This window comes from Heloderma suspectum, chromosome 4 (genome assembly GCF_057233095.1).
Source record: "Heloderma suspectum isolate Gila_16-S chromosome 4, 16-S_ref, whole genome shotgun sequence".
Taxonomy (NCBI): Eukaryota; Metazoa; Chordata; class Lepidosauria; order Squamata; family Helodermatidae; genus Heloderma; species Heloderma suspectum.
In genome coordinates this window covers 226,362,917-226,377,615 of record NC_139461.1, presented here as the reverse complement: position 1 = coordinate 226,377,615, position 14,699 = coordinate 226,362,917, and the positions used below count along the sequence as shown (strand labels likewise).

General features: G+C 44.6%; 1 protein-coding gene across 1 annotated transcript; it reads right to left on the bottom strand.

Moving 5' to 3' along the window:
- Positions 1 to 7,944: 7,944 nt before the first annotated feature.
- MAGOH (mago homolog, exon junction complex subunit) lies at positions 7,945 to 12,760 on the bottom strand. Its single transcript, XM_084852482.1, has 5 exons — positions 12,647 to 12,760; positions 10,942 to 11,000; positions 10,085 to 10,195; positions 9,284 to 9,366; positions 7,945 to 8,054 (listed from the first exon to the last, which is right to left on the bottom strand). Exons 1-5 carry the CDS (start codon positions 12,732 to 12,734, stop codon positions 7,955 to 7,957), a joined length of 441 nt encoding a protein of 146 aa, XP_084708608.1. The 5' UTR covers positions 12,735 to 12,760; the 3' UTR covers positions 7,945 to 7,954.
- Positions 12,761 to 14,699: the final 1,939 nt, after the last annotated feature.

Sequence of the window (14,699 nt, the reverse complement as noted above, 5' to 3'; positions counted from 1 at the left end):
GTATCTATAGTTTTAAAAGCACATGGCTGCCGCCGTGCGAATTAATCGAGCACAATCACGTCCGCGTTCAGTCGGGCACCGGCTTAGGCTGGGCGGCCGGCAAATGAGGCGGCAAAGTAGGTTGATTTACGTTCCTTGAAACGTGAGAACCGGGTGTATGTTTTGTGGCGGATACGTTTTGCTGTAGCGTCTCTTCAGTACGATTGGCAACAATTCCTTGTGATTAACAGAGCAAGCCTGTGCATGTTTACTCAGAAGTGCCATTAAATGTAATGGGGTTTATTTTAAGGAAAGAAAAGGTTTCTCCTGTGCAAGCACCGGGTCATTGTTGTTGTTCAGTCGTGTCCGACTCTTCGTGACCCCATGGACCGTAGCACGCCAGGCCCTCCTGTCCTGCGCTCTCTCCCGGAGCGTGCTCAAGTCCATATTCATTGCATCGGTGATGCTATCTAGCCATCTCCTCCTCTGCCGTCCCCTTCTCCTTTTGCCTTCAGTCTTTCCCAGCATCAGGGTCTTTTCCAGGGGGTTTTCTCTTCGCATTAGTCTGAACACTCTTTGGCATTGCCCTTCACTGGGCCATTACTGACCCCTAGAGGGACACTGCTTGCGCTGGCGTTTTCATGGCAGACTATGGCGGGGTGGTTTGCCCTTGCCTTCCCCAGTCGTGACGACCTTTCCCCCAGCAAGCTGGGTACTCATTTTACCGACCTCGGAAGGATGGAGGGCTGAGTCGACCTGAGCCGGCTACCCGAGACCCGGCTTCTGCTGGGATCGAACTCAGGTTGTGGGGAGCGTTTCGGTTGCAATACTGCCGCCTACCGCTCTGCGCCATCTAGGACTGCAGCCTTAAATGCAGCAAAATGCAGTTATTTGAAATATCTCACTACCCCGAACAACGTTCCTGACTGCTAGAATGACCACACGGCCTCTTGGTAACAGGTGTTGTGTAGTAAAGACCTGTCCCTGTGCTGTTCATTTCACCAACAGAAAACCCACATAGGTGATTTCTTACAACTTTTATTAGAAAGTTGCTGAAAACTACTCTCGCCAACTTCATCCCCCATCCAAAATGTTGAGATCATGATTCAAGGAGATTGTAACACCTACATCTATGTATGGGGCCAGTGACAGGACTACATTGCAGCACTGTTGTAAGCCTGTCTCACACGCAACTGAATCTGCAACAGTGGGATGGTAACACTGGCCTACAGAATATAACAGGCCTGTCATAAATCACTCTGCCTCAGTGCACTTTTTCTGCTTTATGGCGATAATACCCATAAAACAGCCTATATTGCAGGATTGTCATAACCCCCCTCCCCCAAATATGAGGATAACTTTGGACATTTACATTTGCTCATGTTTTTTAATTAGTAAGAGCTTTTTAAAAATCACATTTCTCCCCATAATAAGACCTGAGTTTGACAAAGAATTAATGCCTGTCTGGTTCTGCATTCTTGTGGGGAGAATCAAGTTTACTGCTGCTAAATCACAGCTGTGATGAGTTCTGAATTTCACCATTGTTTTATATGAGCAGCTATCACTTTTATCACTCCAATTGGAAAACACAGCGTGAAAAAACCTAGCCTAGCAGCTATGGCTATGGAGTTCCTGCTAAAGCATCAGACTGTTTTACCACATGGTCATATCTGCCAACTTTAGATATAATTCCTGCGCAATTACTAATAGGAAGTAAATCTCACTGAACTGAGTGGGACTTACTTCTCAGTAAACATGCTTAGTTTCAGTATATTAAGATTCATCCAGATCAAGGATTTTCAGCTTTAAATGTCCCCCATTTGCTTCAATGCCCTTAAGTACCTCTACTTGGCTGCAGTCCTATGACCATATGAACCCATCTTGCACCACCAGACCATTGGCCATTCAAGCCTAGCTTCGCTGCAGTTAGCAGCAGCTGACCAAGTCTCAGAGAGAGGTCTTAGATCTCTTTAAGCAGAGATGGTAGGCATTGAAGCTAGGGCCCTCTGCATGCAAAGCACTGAGCTATTGCCTTCGAAATGTGGACCACCAGGATTACTGGAGAAGTGGGGGTCAGTTGCATTTGAATAAATTTGTTATAGGCACAGCTCTACTCACTTTTTAAATGTATGTAAGGCCCACTCTCCCCTTCATGGATCACTGCCTTGTTGTGGCGAAGGGGCTTTCGTAACTCAGTGAAGCCATAAGCTATGCCGTGCAGGGCCACCCAAGACGGACAGGTCATGGCAGAGAGTTCTGACAAAATGTGGTCCACTGGAGAAGGAAATGGCAACCCACTCCAGTATTCTTGCCAAGAAAACCCCCTGGAACGTATCACAAGGCTAAAAGATATGACGCCGGAAGATGAGCCCCTCAGGTCGGAAGGTGTCCAATATGCTACTGGGGAAGAGCAGAGGGTATTTCCAAGTAGCACTAGAAAGAGTGAAGCAGCTGGGCCAAAGCCGAAAGGACACTCAGCTGTGGATGTGTCTGGCGGTGAAAAGAAAATCCGATGCTGTAAAGAACAATATTGTTTAGGAACCTGGAATGTCAGATCAATGAATCAAGGTAAGCTGGAGGTGGTCAAACATGAGATGGCAAGATTGAACATCGACATCTTGGGAATCAGCCAACTAAAATGGACAGGCATGGGCGAATGTAATTCAGGTGACCATCATATCTACTATTGTGGGCAAGAATCCCTTAGAAGAAATGGAGTAGCACTCACTGTCAACAAAAGGGTGGGAAAAGCAGTACTGGGGTACAATCTCAAAAACGATAGAGTGATCTCAGTACGAATCCAAGGCAAACCATTCAACATCACAGTAATTCAAGTCTATGCCCCAACCACTGAGGCCGAAGAAGCTGAGGTTGATCGGTTCTATGAAGACCTACTACACCTTCTAGAACTAACACCAAAAAAAGATGTCCTCTTCATCATAGGGGATTGGAATGCTAAAGTAGGAAGTCAAGAAATCACCGGGATAACAGGCAGGCATGGCCTTGGTGTACAAAATGAAGCAGGACAAAAGCTAATAGAGTTTTGCCAAGAGAACATGCTGATCATAGCAAACACTCTTTTCCAACAGCACAAGAGGCGACTCTACACATGGACATCACCAGATGGTCAATATCGAAATCAGATTGATTATGTCCTTTGCAGCCAAAGATGGAGAAGCTCCATACAGTCAGTAAAAACAAGACCTGGAGCTGACTGTGGCTCAGATCATGAGCTGCTTCTTGCAAAATTTCGGCTTAAATTGAAGAACGTCGGGAAAACCACTAAACCGTTCAGGTATGACCTAAATCATATCCCTGATGAATATACAGTGGTGGTGAGGAATAGATTTCAGGGATTAGACCTGATAGACAGAGTGCCTGAGGAACTATGGACGGAGGTCCGTAACATTGTTCAGGAGGCAGCAACGAAATCCATGCCAAAGAAAAAGAAATGCAAGAAAGCCAAGGGGCTGTCTGATGAGGCTTTACAAGTAGCTGAGGAAAGAAGGGAAGCGAAAAGCAAGGGGGAAAGGGGAAGATATACCCAACTTAATGCAGAGTTCCAGAGAATAGCAAGGAGAGACAAGAAGGCCTTCTTAAATGAACAATGCAAAGAAATCGAGGAAAACAACAGAATGGGAAAGACTAGAGATCTCTTCAAGAAAATTGGAGATCTCAAGGGAACGTTTTGTGCAAAGATGGGCATGATAAAGGACAAAGAAGGCAGGGACCTAACAGAAGCAGATGAGATTAAGAAGAGGTGGCAAGAATACACAGAAGAACTATACAGGAAAGATCTGAATGTCCCTGATAACCATGATAGTGCAGTCACTGAACTTGAGCCGGACATCCTCGAGAGTGAAGTCAAGCGGGCCTTAGGAAGCATTAGTAACAACAAAGCTAGCGGAGATGACAGTATTCCAGCTGAGCTATTTAAAATCCTAAAAGATGATGCTGTTAAAGTGCTGCATTCAATATGCCAACAAATTTGGAACACTCAACAGTGGCCACAAGACTGGAAAAGGTCAGTTTACACTCCAGTTCCAAAGAAGGGCAATGCCAAAGAGTGTTCAAACTACCGTACAATTGCGCTCATTTCACATGCCAGCAAGGTTACACTCAAAATCCTACAAGCTAGGCTTCAGCAGTATGCGAACCAAGAACTACCGGAAGTACAAGCTGGGTTTAGAAGAGACAGAGGAACTAGGGATCAAATCGCCAACATTCGCTGCATCATGGAGAAAGCAAGAGAATTCCAGAAAAACGTCTATTTCTGCTTCATTGACTACGCTAAAGCTTTTAATTGTGTGGATCACAACAAGCTGTGGCAAATTCTTAAAGTGATGGGAGTACCAGACCACCTTACCTGTCTCCTGAGAAACCTGTACGAGGGTCAAGAAGCAACAGTAAGAACCAGAGATGGAACAACCGAGTGGTTCAAAATTGGGAAAGGAGTACGACAAGGCTGCATATTGTCACCCTGCTTATTTAACTTATATGCAGAGTACATCATGAGAAATGCCGGGTTGGATGAATCAGAGGTCGGAATTAAGATTGCTGGGAGAATTATCAACAACCTCCGATATGCAGACGATACCACCCTAATGGCAGAAAGCGAAGAGGATCTCAAGAGCCTCTTGTTGAGGGTGAAAGAGGAGAGTGCAAAAGCTGGTTTGAAACTCAACATTAAAAAAACTAAGATCATGTCATCTGGCCCTATCACTTCCTGGCATATAGAAGGGGAAGAAATGGAAGCAGTGACGGATTTTACTTTCTTGGGCTCCAAGATCACCGCAGACGGTGACTGTAGCCATGAAATTAAAAGACGCTTGCTCCTTGGGAGGAAAGCTATGGCAAACCTAGACAGCACAGTAAGAAGCAGAGACATCACCTTGCCGACAAAGGTCCATCTAATCAAAGCTATGGTTTTCCCAGTAGTAACGTATGGCTGTGAGAGCTGGACTATAAGGAAGGCTGAGCGCCGAAGAATCGATTCTTTCGAACTGTGGTGCTGGAGAAGACTCTCTCGAGTCCCCTGGACTGCAAGGAGGTCCAATCAGTCCATCCTAAAGGAAATCAACCCTGAGTGCTCATTGGAAGGACAGATAATGAAGCTGAAGCTCCAATATTTTGGCCACCTAATGCAAAGAGAAAACTCCCTGGAAAAGACCCTGATGCTGGGAAAGACTGAAGGCAAAAGGAGAAGGGGACGGCAGAGGATGAGATGGCTAGATAGCATCACCGATGCAATGAATATGAACTTGAGCACACTCCGTGACAGAGCAGAGGACAGGAGGGCCTGGCTTGCTATGGTCCATGGGGTCACGAAGATCTTTCCTGTATAGTTCTTCTGTGTATTCTTGCCACCTCTTCCTAATCTCATCTGCTTCTGTTAGGTCCCTGCCTTTTTTGTCCTATATCATGCCCGTCTTTGCACAAAGCGTTCCCTTGAGATCTCCGATTTTCTTGAAAAGATCTCTAGTCTTTCCCATTCTATTGTTTTCCTCGATTTCTTTGCATTGTTCATTTAAGAAGGCCTTCTTGTCTCTCCTTGCTATTCTCTGGAACTCTGCATTCGGTTGGGTATATCTTCCCCTTTCTCCCTTGCTTTTTGCTTCCCTTCTTTCCTCAGCGACTTGTAAAGCCTCCTCAGACAGCCACTTTGCTTTCTTGCATTTCTTTGTCTTTGGGATGGATTGAGTTGCTGCCTCCTGAACAATGTTACGGACCTCCGTCCATAATTCCTCAGGCACTCTGTCTATCAGGTCTAATCCCTTAAATCTATTCCTCACCTCCACTGTTCATTCATAAGGGATATGATTTAGGTCATACCTGAATGGTTTAGTGGTTTTCCCTACGTTCTTCAATTTAAGCCGAAATTTTGCAAGAAGCAGCTCATGATCTGAGCCACAGTCAGCTCCAGGTCTTGTTTTTACTGACTGTATAGAGCTTCTCCATCTTTGGCTGCAAAGGACATAATCAATCTGACTTCGATATTGACCACCTGGTGATGTCCATGTGTAGAGTTTCCTCTTGTGCTGCTGGAAAAGCCTGTTTTCCATGATGAGCGTGTTCTCTTGGCAAAACTCTATTAGCCTTTGTCCTGCTTCATTTTGTACACCAAGGCCATGCTTGCCTGTTATGCCGGTGATTTCTTGACTTCCTACTTTAGCATTCCAATCCCCTATGATGAAGAGGACATCTTTTTGGGGTGTTAGTTCTAGAAGGTGTTGTAGGTCTTCATAGAACCGATCAACCTCAGCTTCTTTGGCCTCAGTGGTTGGGGCGTTGACCTGAATTACTGTGATGTGGAATGGTTTGCCTTGGATTCGTACTGAGATCATTCTATCGTATTTGAGATTGTACCCCAGTACTGCTTTTCCCACCCTTTCATTGACTATGAGTGCTACTCCATTTCTTCTAAGGGATTCTTGCCCACAGTAGTAGATATAATGGTCACCTGAATTAAATTCGCCCATGCCTGTCCATTTTAGTTCTCTGATTCCCAAGATGTCAATGTTCAATCTTGCCATCTCATGTTTGACCACCTCCAGCTTACCTTGATTCATTGATCTGACATTCCAGGTTCCTAAACAATATTGTTCTTTGCAGCGTTGGAATTTATTTTCACCACCAGACACATCCACAGCTGAGTGTCCTTTCGGCTTTGGCCCAGCCGCTTCACTGTTTCTGGTGCTACTTGGAAATTCCCTCTGCTCTTCCCCAGTAGTATATTAGACACCTTCCGATTGAGGGGCTCATCTTCCGGCGTCATCTCTTTTAGCCTTGTGATACGTTCCATGGAGTTTTCTTGGCAAGAATACTGGAGTGGGTTACCATTTCCTTCTCCAGTGGGCCACATTTTGTCAGAACTCTCTGCCATGACCTGTCCGTCTTGGGTGGCCCTGCATGGCATAGGTTGTGGCTTTACTGAGTTACGCAAGCCCCTTCGCCACAACAAGGCAGTGATCCATGAAGGGGGTTGCTATTCTATCCAGCTGTAATTGCTCAGTTGATCTCTGGGCTTAGGAACCTATCTAACACTTTATGCAAGAATGGGGCTCCACAGTTATCCCTCTCTGCTTCCTTCTTGTGTGAACCTAACACACAAATGGTACTGAAAATGATTTGAGATGACAAAATGGCACAGATGAAAGACAGTCCCTAGGTGTATGTTGATCCAAAGCTGTTTAGAGCTTAATGGGTAATAGCCAGCACCTTGAGTTGTGCCCAGAAGATAAAAGGGCATACCATAGACAACGGTATAGTGTGCTGACAGTGGCTTGCTCCCTAGAAGGTGAGAGCAGCACCTCCTAGAATAAGCAAGGGTTAACTGCTTCCCAAAAAAGGCAGAACAACAGCAGAACATGGACATGTGGGCAGCAGGAGCTCCTCCTCAATACAGCATAAGATTAAAAAAACCAGTCCCTGCAAACATATCCTTCCCTTTTCTGTTGAACCCTGGTGAAAGGATTCTGCTTCCTACCTAGTACCTCAACGCAAGCAGATAAACCCTCAAACATAGAGATTCATTTCAATGTATGAATCAGGTCTTCCACTCATAGTGTTGGTGCCTGAGAATCAGCACCAATACAGAACATGAGGATACCAACTATCTAACGCTGGTTAAACCCACTTTTAAAGAACTTAGCTTTTTTTCCCCCCACATCTCTTTTCAATCAGTGCAGAGACTTAAGGGATACTCTTATAGGTGTCCCAGATGTTGTGGTATTGACTCTGCTATTGTGTTACCAACCAGCAGAAATTTAACCACCACACTTTATTAAAAAATCTGAATGCCCCACCCCCAGAAGATCATAGTCTTGATTACAAACACATTCTAAATAAAAAGAAAAAAGCTTCTTAGCATTTATTAAATTCACTCTGTAAAAAAACTGACATACATAAAAGAGATAAGGAATGAAAGTGACCCCACCCAAAGAAACTTTACACTAGAAACTTAAATCCATACAATTTAAATTGGTTTAATCTTGAAGTGCAATCCAATGAGACTAAAGACTAGACACTTGAGGTCCTGGACAAGGTAATAAAACACTCTTAGGCCTTCTGGATCCCTGAAATATAACAGGAAAAATACAAAGTCAGAATCTTTGGGAAAATGTATTGTGATCAAAATCATTATTTGTATTAGGAAAACAGTAAGAGAATTTCTGAGCTGCTCATCAAAACCTCAGGCATCTTTGGAAGTACAGCAAGACTTATTTACTCTGGCTTTTAGTAGCGGGGGATAAATCAATATGAGATGGCTTTAGCAGGATGTTTTGTCCTCAGGGTCCAACAAGCTAAATGTGTGAGTAAATAATGAAATAAAATGCCATGGCTGAGACCATCTCAATCTGTTAATGTTTAGGTTTAATTAAATTCTCATTAACAATAACTGCCTTTTCCCATGCAAGACTGCCTGGCCCTTAAAATCTTCTGGAGAGGCCCTTCTTTTGAGACCATCAGAGGCATGTTTCGTGGCAATGTGTGAGAGGGCCTTCTTGGTGGCTGTGGAACTCCCTCCCAAGGTAGGCTAGGTTTGCTCCCTCTCTGCTGTTCTTCCGCCAGCGAGCAAGGACCACTATATTCAAGAAGGACTTTAGGGTCTGTTCGTTTGGATGCTGTTTTTATCCTGTAATTGCTATGTTTTTATTATACTTTAATGTGTTTTATTGTTTAATGTATTTTTTTTTTAATGTAAGCTGCCTTGAGTGCCATTTTTTGGTAGAAAGGCAGGGTATAAATCAAATAAATAAAATGCCATGGCTGAGACCAACTCAATCTGTTAATGTTTAGGTTTAGTTAAATTCTCATTAACAAAAAACATAGATTAATACTCCAGATTTATGTTTGGCTTCAGCAGATGAGTGCTCCAGCATTTATAGAGGCATCTTATGAAAGGCAGCTGGGACAGAGTTGCACAGCTATGTCCTATGAGTCTCTCAAACCCTTCTACTACTGTTTCCTTTTGTTGCTATTCTCACAGTCTTTATGAACCCCAAACAAAGCCCTGTTCTTTCTCTGCCTTGCATAGGGCTCATGTGAGACAAGCACAGAATCAGGACCATCATACTTATAAGCATATTCACTTGAATACATTCTACTGACTTTAAGGTACTTTTAGGAGTGCAAACGTATGTCCAAATACCAAACTTTATATTTTTGGAAGATTACAAATGGTCATATATTAAAAAATTATTGACAACTTAGTGAATACATACAAAAATATTATTTAGAGAGCACCTTGCATTGGCCATGGTGGATAGTCAATAAAATCATTTATTCTTCAAACAGCACTTACTTGGACTGGTTCACATCAATAAGAGAACCAATTTTTGATGTGGTAAAAGAGATGTGTTCATCACCAATTACAATTTCAAGCTCCTAGAAAAATAAATAAATACCTTTAGAGTACCATTTGAAGGTCAGTAATAAGATGATTTCATATATATTAAAAAGCCTGTTTCTGCACATACCCTTCCCACAAATATCCCTCAACCTTTATTCAAGCCTAGAATAAGTCATTCTGTTCAGCAGGCTTAGATCTAAGATTTATCTCCATCTGTTTACAGTAACTACACAGTGGGCAAAGCAATCCTATTGCCCAGATCCATCTTGCTGGAGGGGATTAGGATTAGGCAGAGATACCCTGGAAAGAAGCTCTGCTAACAAGGAGGAGGAGCCATTCTGTCCACGGACAGCTCTGTGCGTGGAAAGCTACTGCTTTTGGTGGCAGGACGCTGGTGGCTTTGGGTCCAAAGCTCTGCTAATTGCCTAAGAGAAGCCCAATTCAAGCCACTCAAGATACACCATTCTGGAACTGGCACAGCAAATCTCCTCCCATTGCTTACAATGTGGGCAGTGGCAGGGCAGGGGGAGATTTTTAAAAACACAGATCCACCGGAATGAAAAGCCTGGCAAATCCTTCCTTCCTTGCCTGGCTTTGGAAGCAAGAGAGGTTCAGTGTTTCATCCCTGCCTGCTACACCCTCCTCCCATCCCACCCCACCCCAGCTAGCTTTCTTACAATGTAAGTGCTGTACAGACACATATACAGCTGGTCAACTGAAAGCATTTGGAATGGAAGTAAGAAATTTGCTAACCTGCCGACCAACTCTGTCAGGTGGAGGCCATAATGCATCATCTTCTTTTGTAATTTCACTGTCATCAATTATCCTCTTTAGTTCTTCCATCACACTTTTGTGTACATAGGCCTAGAAACAATGTGTAAATATGTACGTTGGTTTTTTAACTTAAAAACATCTACTACAGAGGTGGTGCACGCGCACATGTGAGAATGATTTGCTTCCTGCCTTCTCTTCTTACCCTTAGAGATTCACTAAGCACTGGAATAATTCAGGAGAATGGGGAAACATATTGGAGAAAAATTTCTACAGATAAGGGAACTGTACATACAGTCAATGCTAGACATGACCTTGGGAAACAAGCACAGATCATTAATGGCATTGTTTGTACTTTTCAAGTTTTCCACTCGAAATTTTGTTAGTGGAAAAAAGCTCCTCTCCTAAAACACACTTTTAATGTGTGTAGAACAGGGGTCAAGAATGTGCCACTCTTCATATATCGTTGACTGCAATTCTCATCAGCCTTAGCCAGCACAGGAAATGGTGCAGGATGGTGGGAGTTGCAGTCCAAAATCATCTGAAGGGCCACAAGTTGCCCATCCCTGGTGTAGAGAAACAAAGAACTACCTACATTACTACAGGTACAGTATTTAAAATTTAGAATCCCACTTTCAGTAATAAAGCTAAAAGAGGTTCTCTATTTAAGAACATAATAAATACGGTAAAAGGAAATAACTGGCAAAGTTTCATGGCTTTCACAGTTCTCTAAATCACAAAAGTACAGAGTAGAAGAGATGCCAAGATCTCACCATATGCTTTATTTAATTTTTAATGCAACATTCATGAATGTATGGATAATTTAATAGTCAACTTACCTCTTTTCTGATCATGACATCATTTTTATAATTGCTGTTGTTTGCATATCTCAGCTTACCTGTTGAACCAGAGATAATTAAATTCAAAATTACACAGAGCAGCAAGGCAGTAGTCCAGCACATGATCAAAACAAGCAGGTGTGGCTTAAACCAGCCATTTTGGCTTATGTGTGTGAGCCGCGTGTGTCAGGCACAATTTGCATAATTACCACCCAACCACAGTTTGTCATGTCCAAACTCCAGCAGCGTGGCTTGTAGGAGGGTTAAACCACCGTCAAATAATCCATGGGCTATTGTAGAGTTATTTGAGGGTGGTTTAACCCTCCAATGAGCCATGATGCCCAGGTTCGGATGACACTAAGGTGTGGCCAGGCAGTAATTATTGTTTTGATTGTGGGAACCGAGCGACTGTATAATTTTGGCTTCCCTTTCATCTACATTTTTTTAGCAAAGAATGTCAGCAAAGCCTTGGTTTTCATTCCATAAACCAAGAATAGGGCAAGGAATCTTGACTACAAGGTAAGCCCCTGAAGAAGGAAAACATTTCCAAAACGCATTGGGCCAGTATAAAAGAACTACAATAAACCTTTTTCCATAGGCACCTGGGATTTCTCCATTTTCTTTTCTCCATTGTTTTTTCCTGCTTTCCAGCTACTCACAATTCCTGACTCATCTGTCTTGCTTACCAACACTTCAGCACACAAGTAGGCTTTGCTCTAGGTCAATGGAATTGTTCTGAGCTGGCACAGGACCGACTTCCTCTCTCCTGGGTCAGCCAACAAGGGGGGTGGGGGAAACCAGCTACCCGCTGCATCCACATCACATTGCTGTGCTGTTCCCAACATCCTATTGTTTCTTTGTCCTCCATCTTCTTTTTCCTCTCCCCATCACAGACTCTGTACCTAAATCTGAGTGCCCCCTTGAGCTCCCTACAAAGATCTTATTGTAGCATTATTGCACCAACTGAGGCACTAGCTTTAACCACAATCATATGGACAACTCCTGTGTGCAGGCAGCTGCATTTACAAGGCCCCCTCCAATTCTATGATTTTGGGTACAATCCTATGCATGCTTAGATTGAAGAAAGTCCTGCAACTCCCAGCGTGCTGGCTGGGGAATGCTAGGAGTTGTAAGACTCTTTTTGGTCTAAGCATGCATCAGACCGCACGCTTTATTACTTAATTTACCCCCACTAGGAGTTTCAAATGCCAGCCTGTCACAAGCCAACTCCTCCTAGTCCCGGCTAAGCCTATCCATTACCCAAACGTGCCATCTCTGTCTCCTCTGGCAATTGGGGGGGAGGGATAGGAATATAGGAAGCTTCCTGGTATTTGAGTCAGACCAATGGTCCATCTCTCCAGGTATAGTCGACGCTGGGAGCGGCTCTCCAGGGTTTCAGGCAGGCATTTTTCCCAGCCCTACCTGGAGATACCGGGATTCAACCCCAGACCTTTTCCATTCAAGGCAGGGGCTCTACCGCTGGGCTACAGCCCCATCTCCGACGCCATCTCCTTTCCTCAACACCTATCGAGCCTCGGCGTTACTACCTTTCCCAGCCTGGGTCTTTCCCCCCAACCTAGCAGGCCTTCCTGTGCTCCCTGAAGCAAGGCCCCTTCTTCCCTACCGGCTGCAACTGCCCCTGGCCCCTGCGTCCCGCCAGGCCTGATGCTCCCGGGGAGCTGCCCTCCGGCCGTCTGAGCCTCACCGTCTGGCCTGAACTCGAACTCCAGAAACTCGTGGCCGAACTTGCCCTTGTGCCCAACGTAATAGCGCAGGTAGAAATCGCTCGCCATGGCCCCCGAGTACCCGCTGAGAAACCAGCATGCACTGCGCACGGCGTATCCCCGTGTATGCGGAGGGGCGCGTGTAATGGACGTCACCAAAGGGAAGGGTGGCGCAACAACATGTAGAGAAGGGCGGACGCAGCCCGTGTTTTTTTTTTTAACGCTCTCTTCCGCACACGCGCGGATAAGACCCGCACGTAGAGAGAGGAACTTGGGAGACACAAGCCATCGCAGTTATAGAGACCGTTTTAAATTTAAACGATTTTTATTCTTCCGATACAAAGTGCATTGAGCGTTTATCAGAGAGGGAAAAGGTAGACGCAACCTTCCCCAAACTGGGGCTTGCTGGGGGATGCTGGGAGTTGTAGTCTATCTGGGGGGGCCAGGTTGGGGGAGGTTGAATCAATGCCACCCTGACCCATATTGAACCTTAGTCCATAGTATAGATAGGTGATTTGATTTAGTCTTACATACAGATTTAGGCTCACATAACTTCCTGGTTCTTTTTGAGCCGCCCCCTCCCCCCCCCCCGGGCAGACGATACTTATGCCCATAGGAAACAACGGAAAACCCCGTTGTAGCTGTGATTGGGCGGCAGCGGCAGCACCCCCACCCCGCCGTAGTAGCAAAGTGGAGCTCCGACTCTTTCTAGCTCCGGCTGAGTGGCTTACGCCAGACCGGCAATGGGTAGAGGTGGGGCTGAGGCTGATTTGATTTTTCGATTCAGAATCCCACCAAATACAGCTTAGGTTGCAGTAACCCTAAGTTGTCCCCTCAGCCTCCCTCTCGCCAGCCTAAATCCTCCACTCTATTGCATGCAGAAGCCTTGTGCGCCATTAACTACAAAATCCCAATACAATTAAGGTTTCTCACACCAATTAAAACCTGGGTTAGAATGAGCATGAATCTCTACCTTTGCTAATTTTTTTAGTTACCAAAGGTAGAGAGATCTGCTACCACAACACGCTGCCGCCCAATCACAGCTATACTAAAATCCCAGGTTTCCGGTTTTCCCGAGGGCCGTCTCCCACTTCCGCCCGAGGGGTTGAGGGTAATAGTCTAAAGGTGTCAGGAAGTTACACCCCCAACCAATGGGATGGGTTCTGTTTTAATTCTTGTCTCTACGACCGGAGGCGGTGCTCTATTTACCCGGGAAGTTTGAGCTGCGCGTTACTGTCAACTGCTATAAAAACTGTAGGTTTATGGTAGCTAGCCATTCTTCTCTCTTGGCTGTCATTAAAAAAATATTAAGAAAGGGGACGTAGATAAAACAGGGTACAAGTGCTGGGAGTTGTAGGACTCTTTTCTAAACACGCATACGCTTTTCTCTAAAAAAGACTCGAAGGCTTCTTGGGCAGAAGAACGTCAATTTCTTGGCAATTAATCAGAACAGAAGGTTGCAAAGCCAGAAAAGAAATTAAAAGATCCGGTGATTTTTTTTTTTTTAAATCTGGTTCCGTTAGCGGGAAGAACGCTCTGCATATGCTCAGAAGTACTCTCAGTTTAGGTCTTTGTCCCCCCTCCCATCTGTGCACAGGGTGGAAAGGCACTTGGCGCATGCTCAGAGGCACTTTGCTTAAGGTGCAATATTTTTTTGTTTTTTAAAAGAAACTGGCATCTCTTAATTTATCATGTGCCACTTTCCTTCCCAACTGTTGAGATACATTGCACGGAACCCATTTCTGCATATTAGGCGCTGCACTGGAGTCCTGAGAAGGAAAAGCTGGCAGCTATGCTGCTTACTCTCCAGCCAGGCTAAGTGAAGTGTGTGCTATTTTTCAGGATCCAGGAATTACAAAAATGGTCCTTGCAATTACATTGACTTAAGTATTGCTTGGGAATTTAGTAGTACGTGGAATCTGGACTTAATTTGAATTGAACTGAGAACTACAATAGTTATTTACAGCAGCACATCTCAGTTGGGAAGTTTGTGGGATTGATCTCAAGGAGATTTGTACTGCAATCCTATACCCG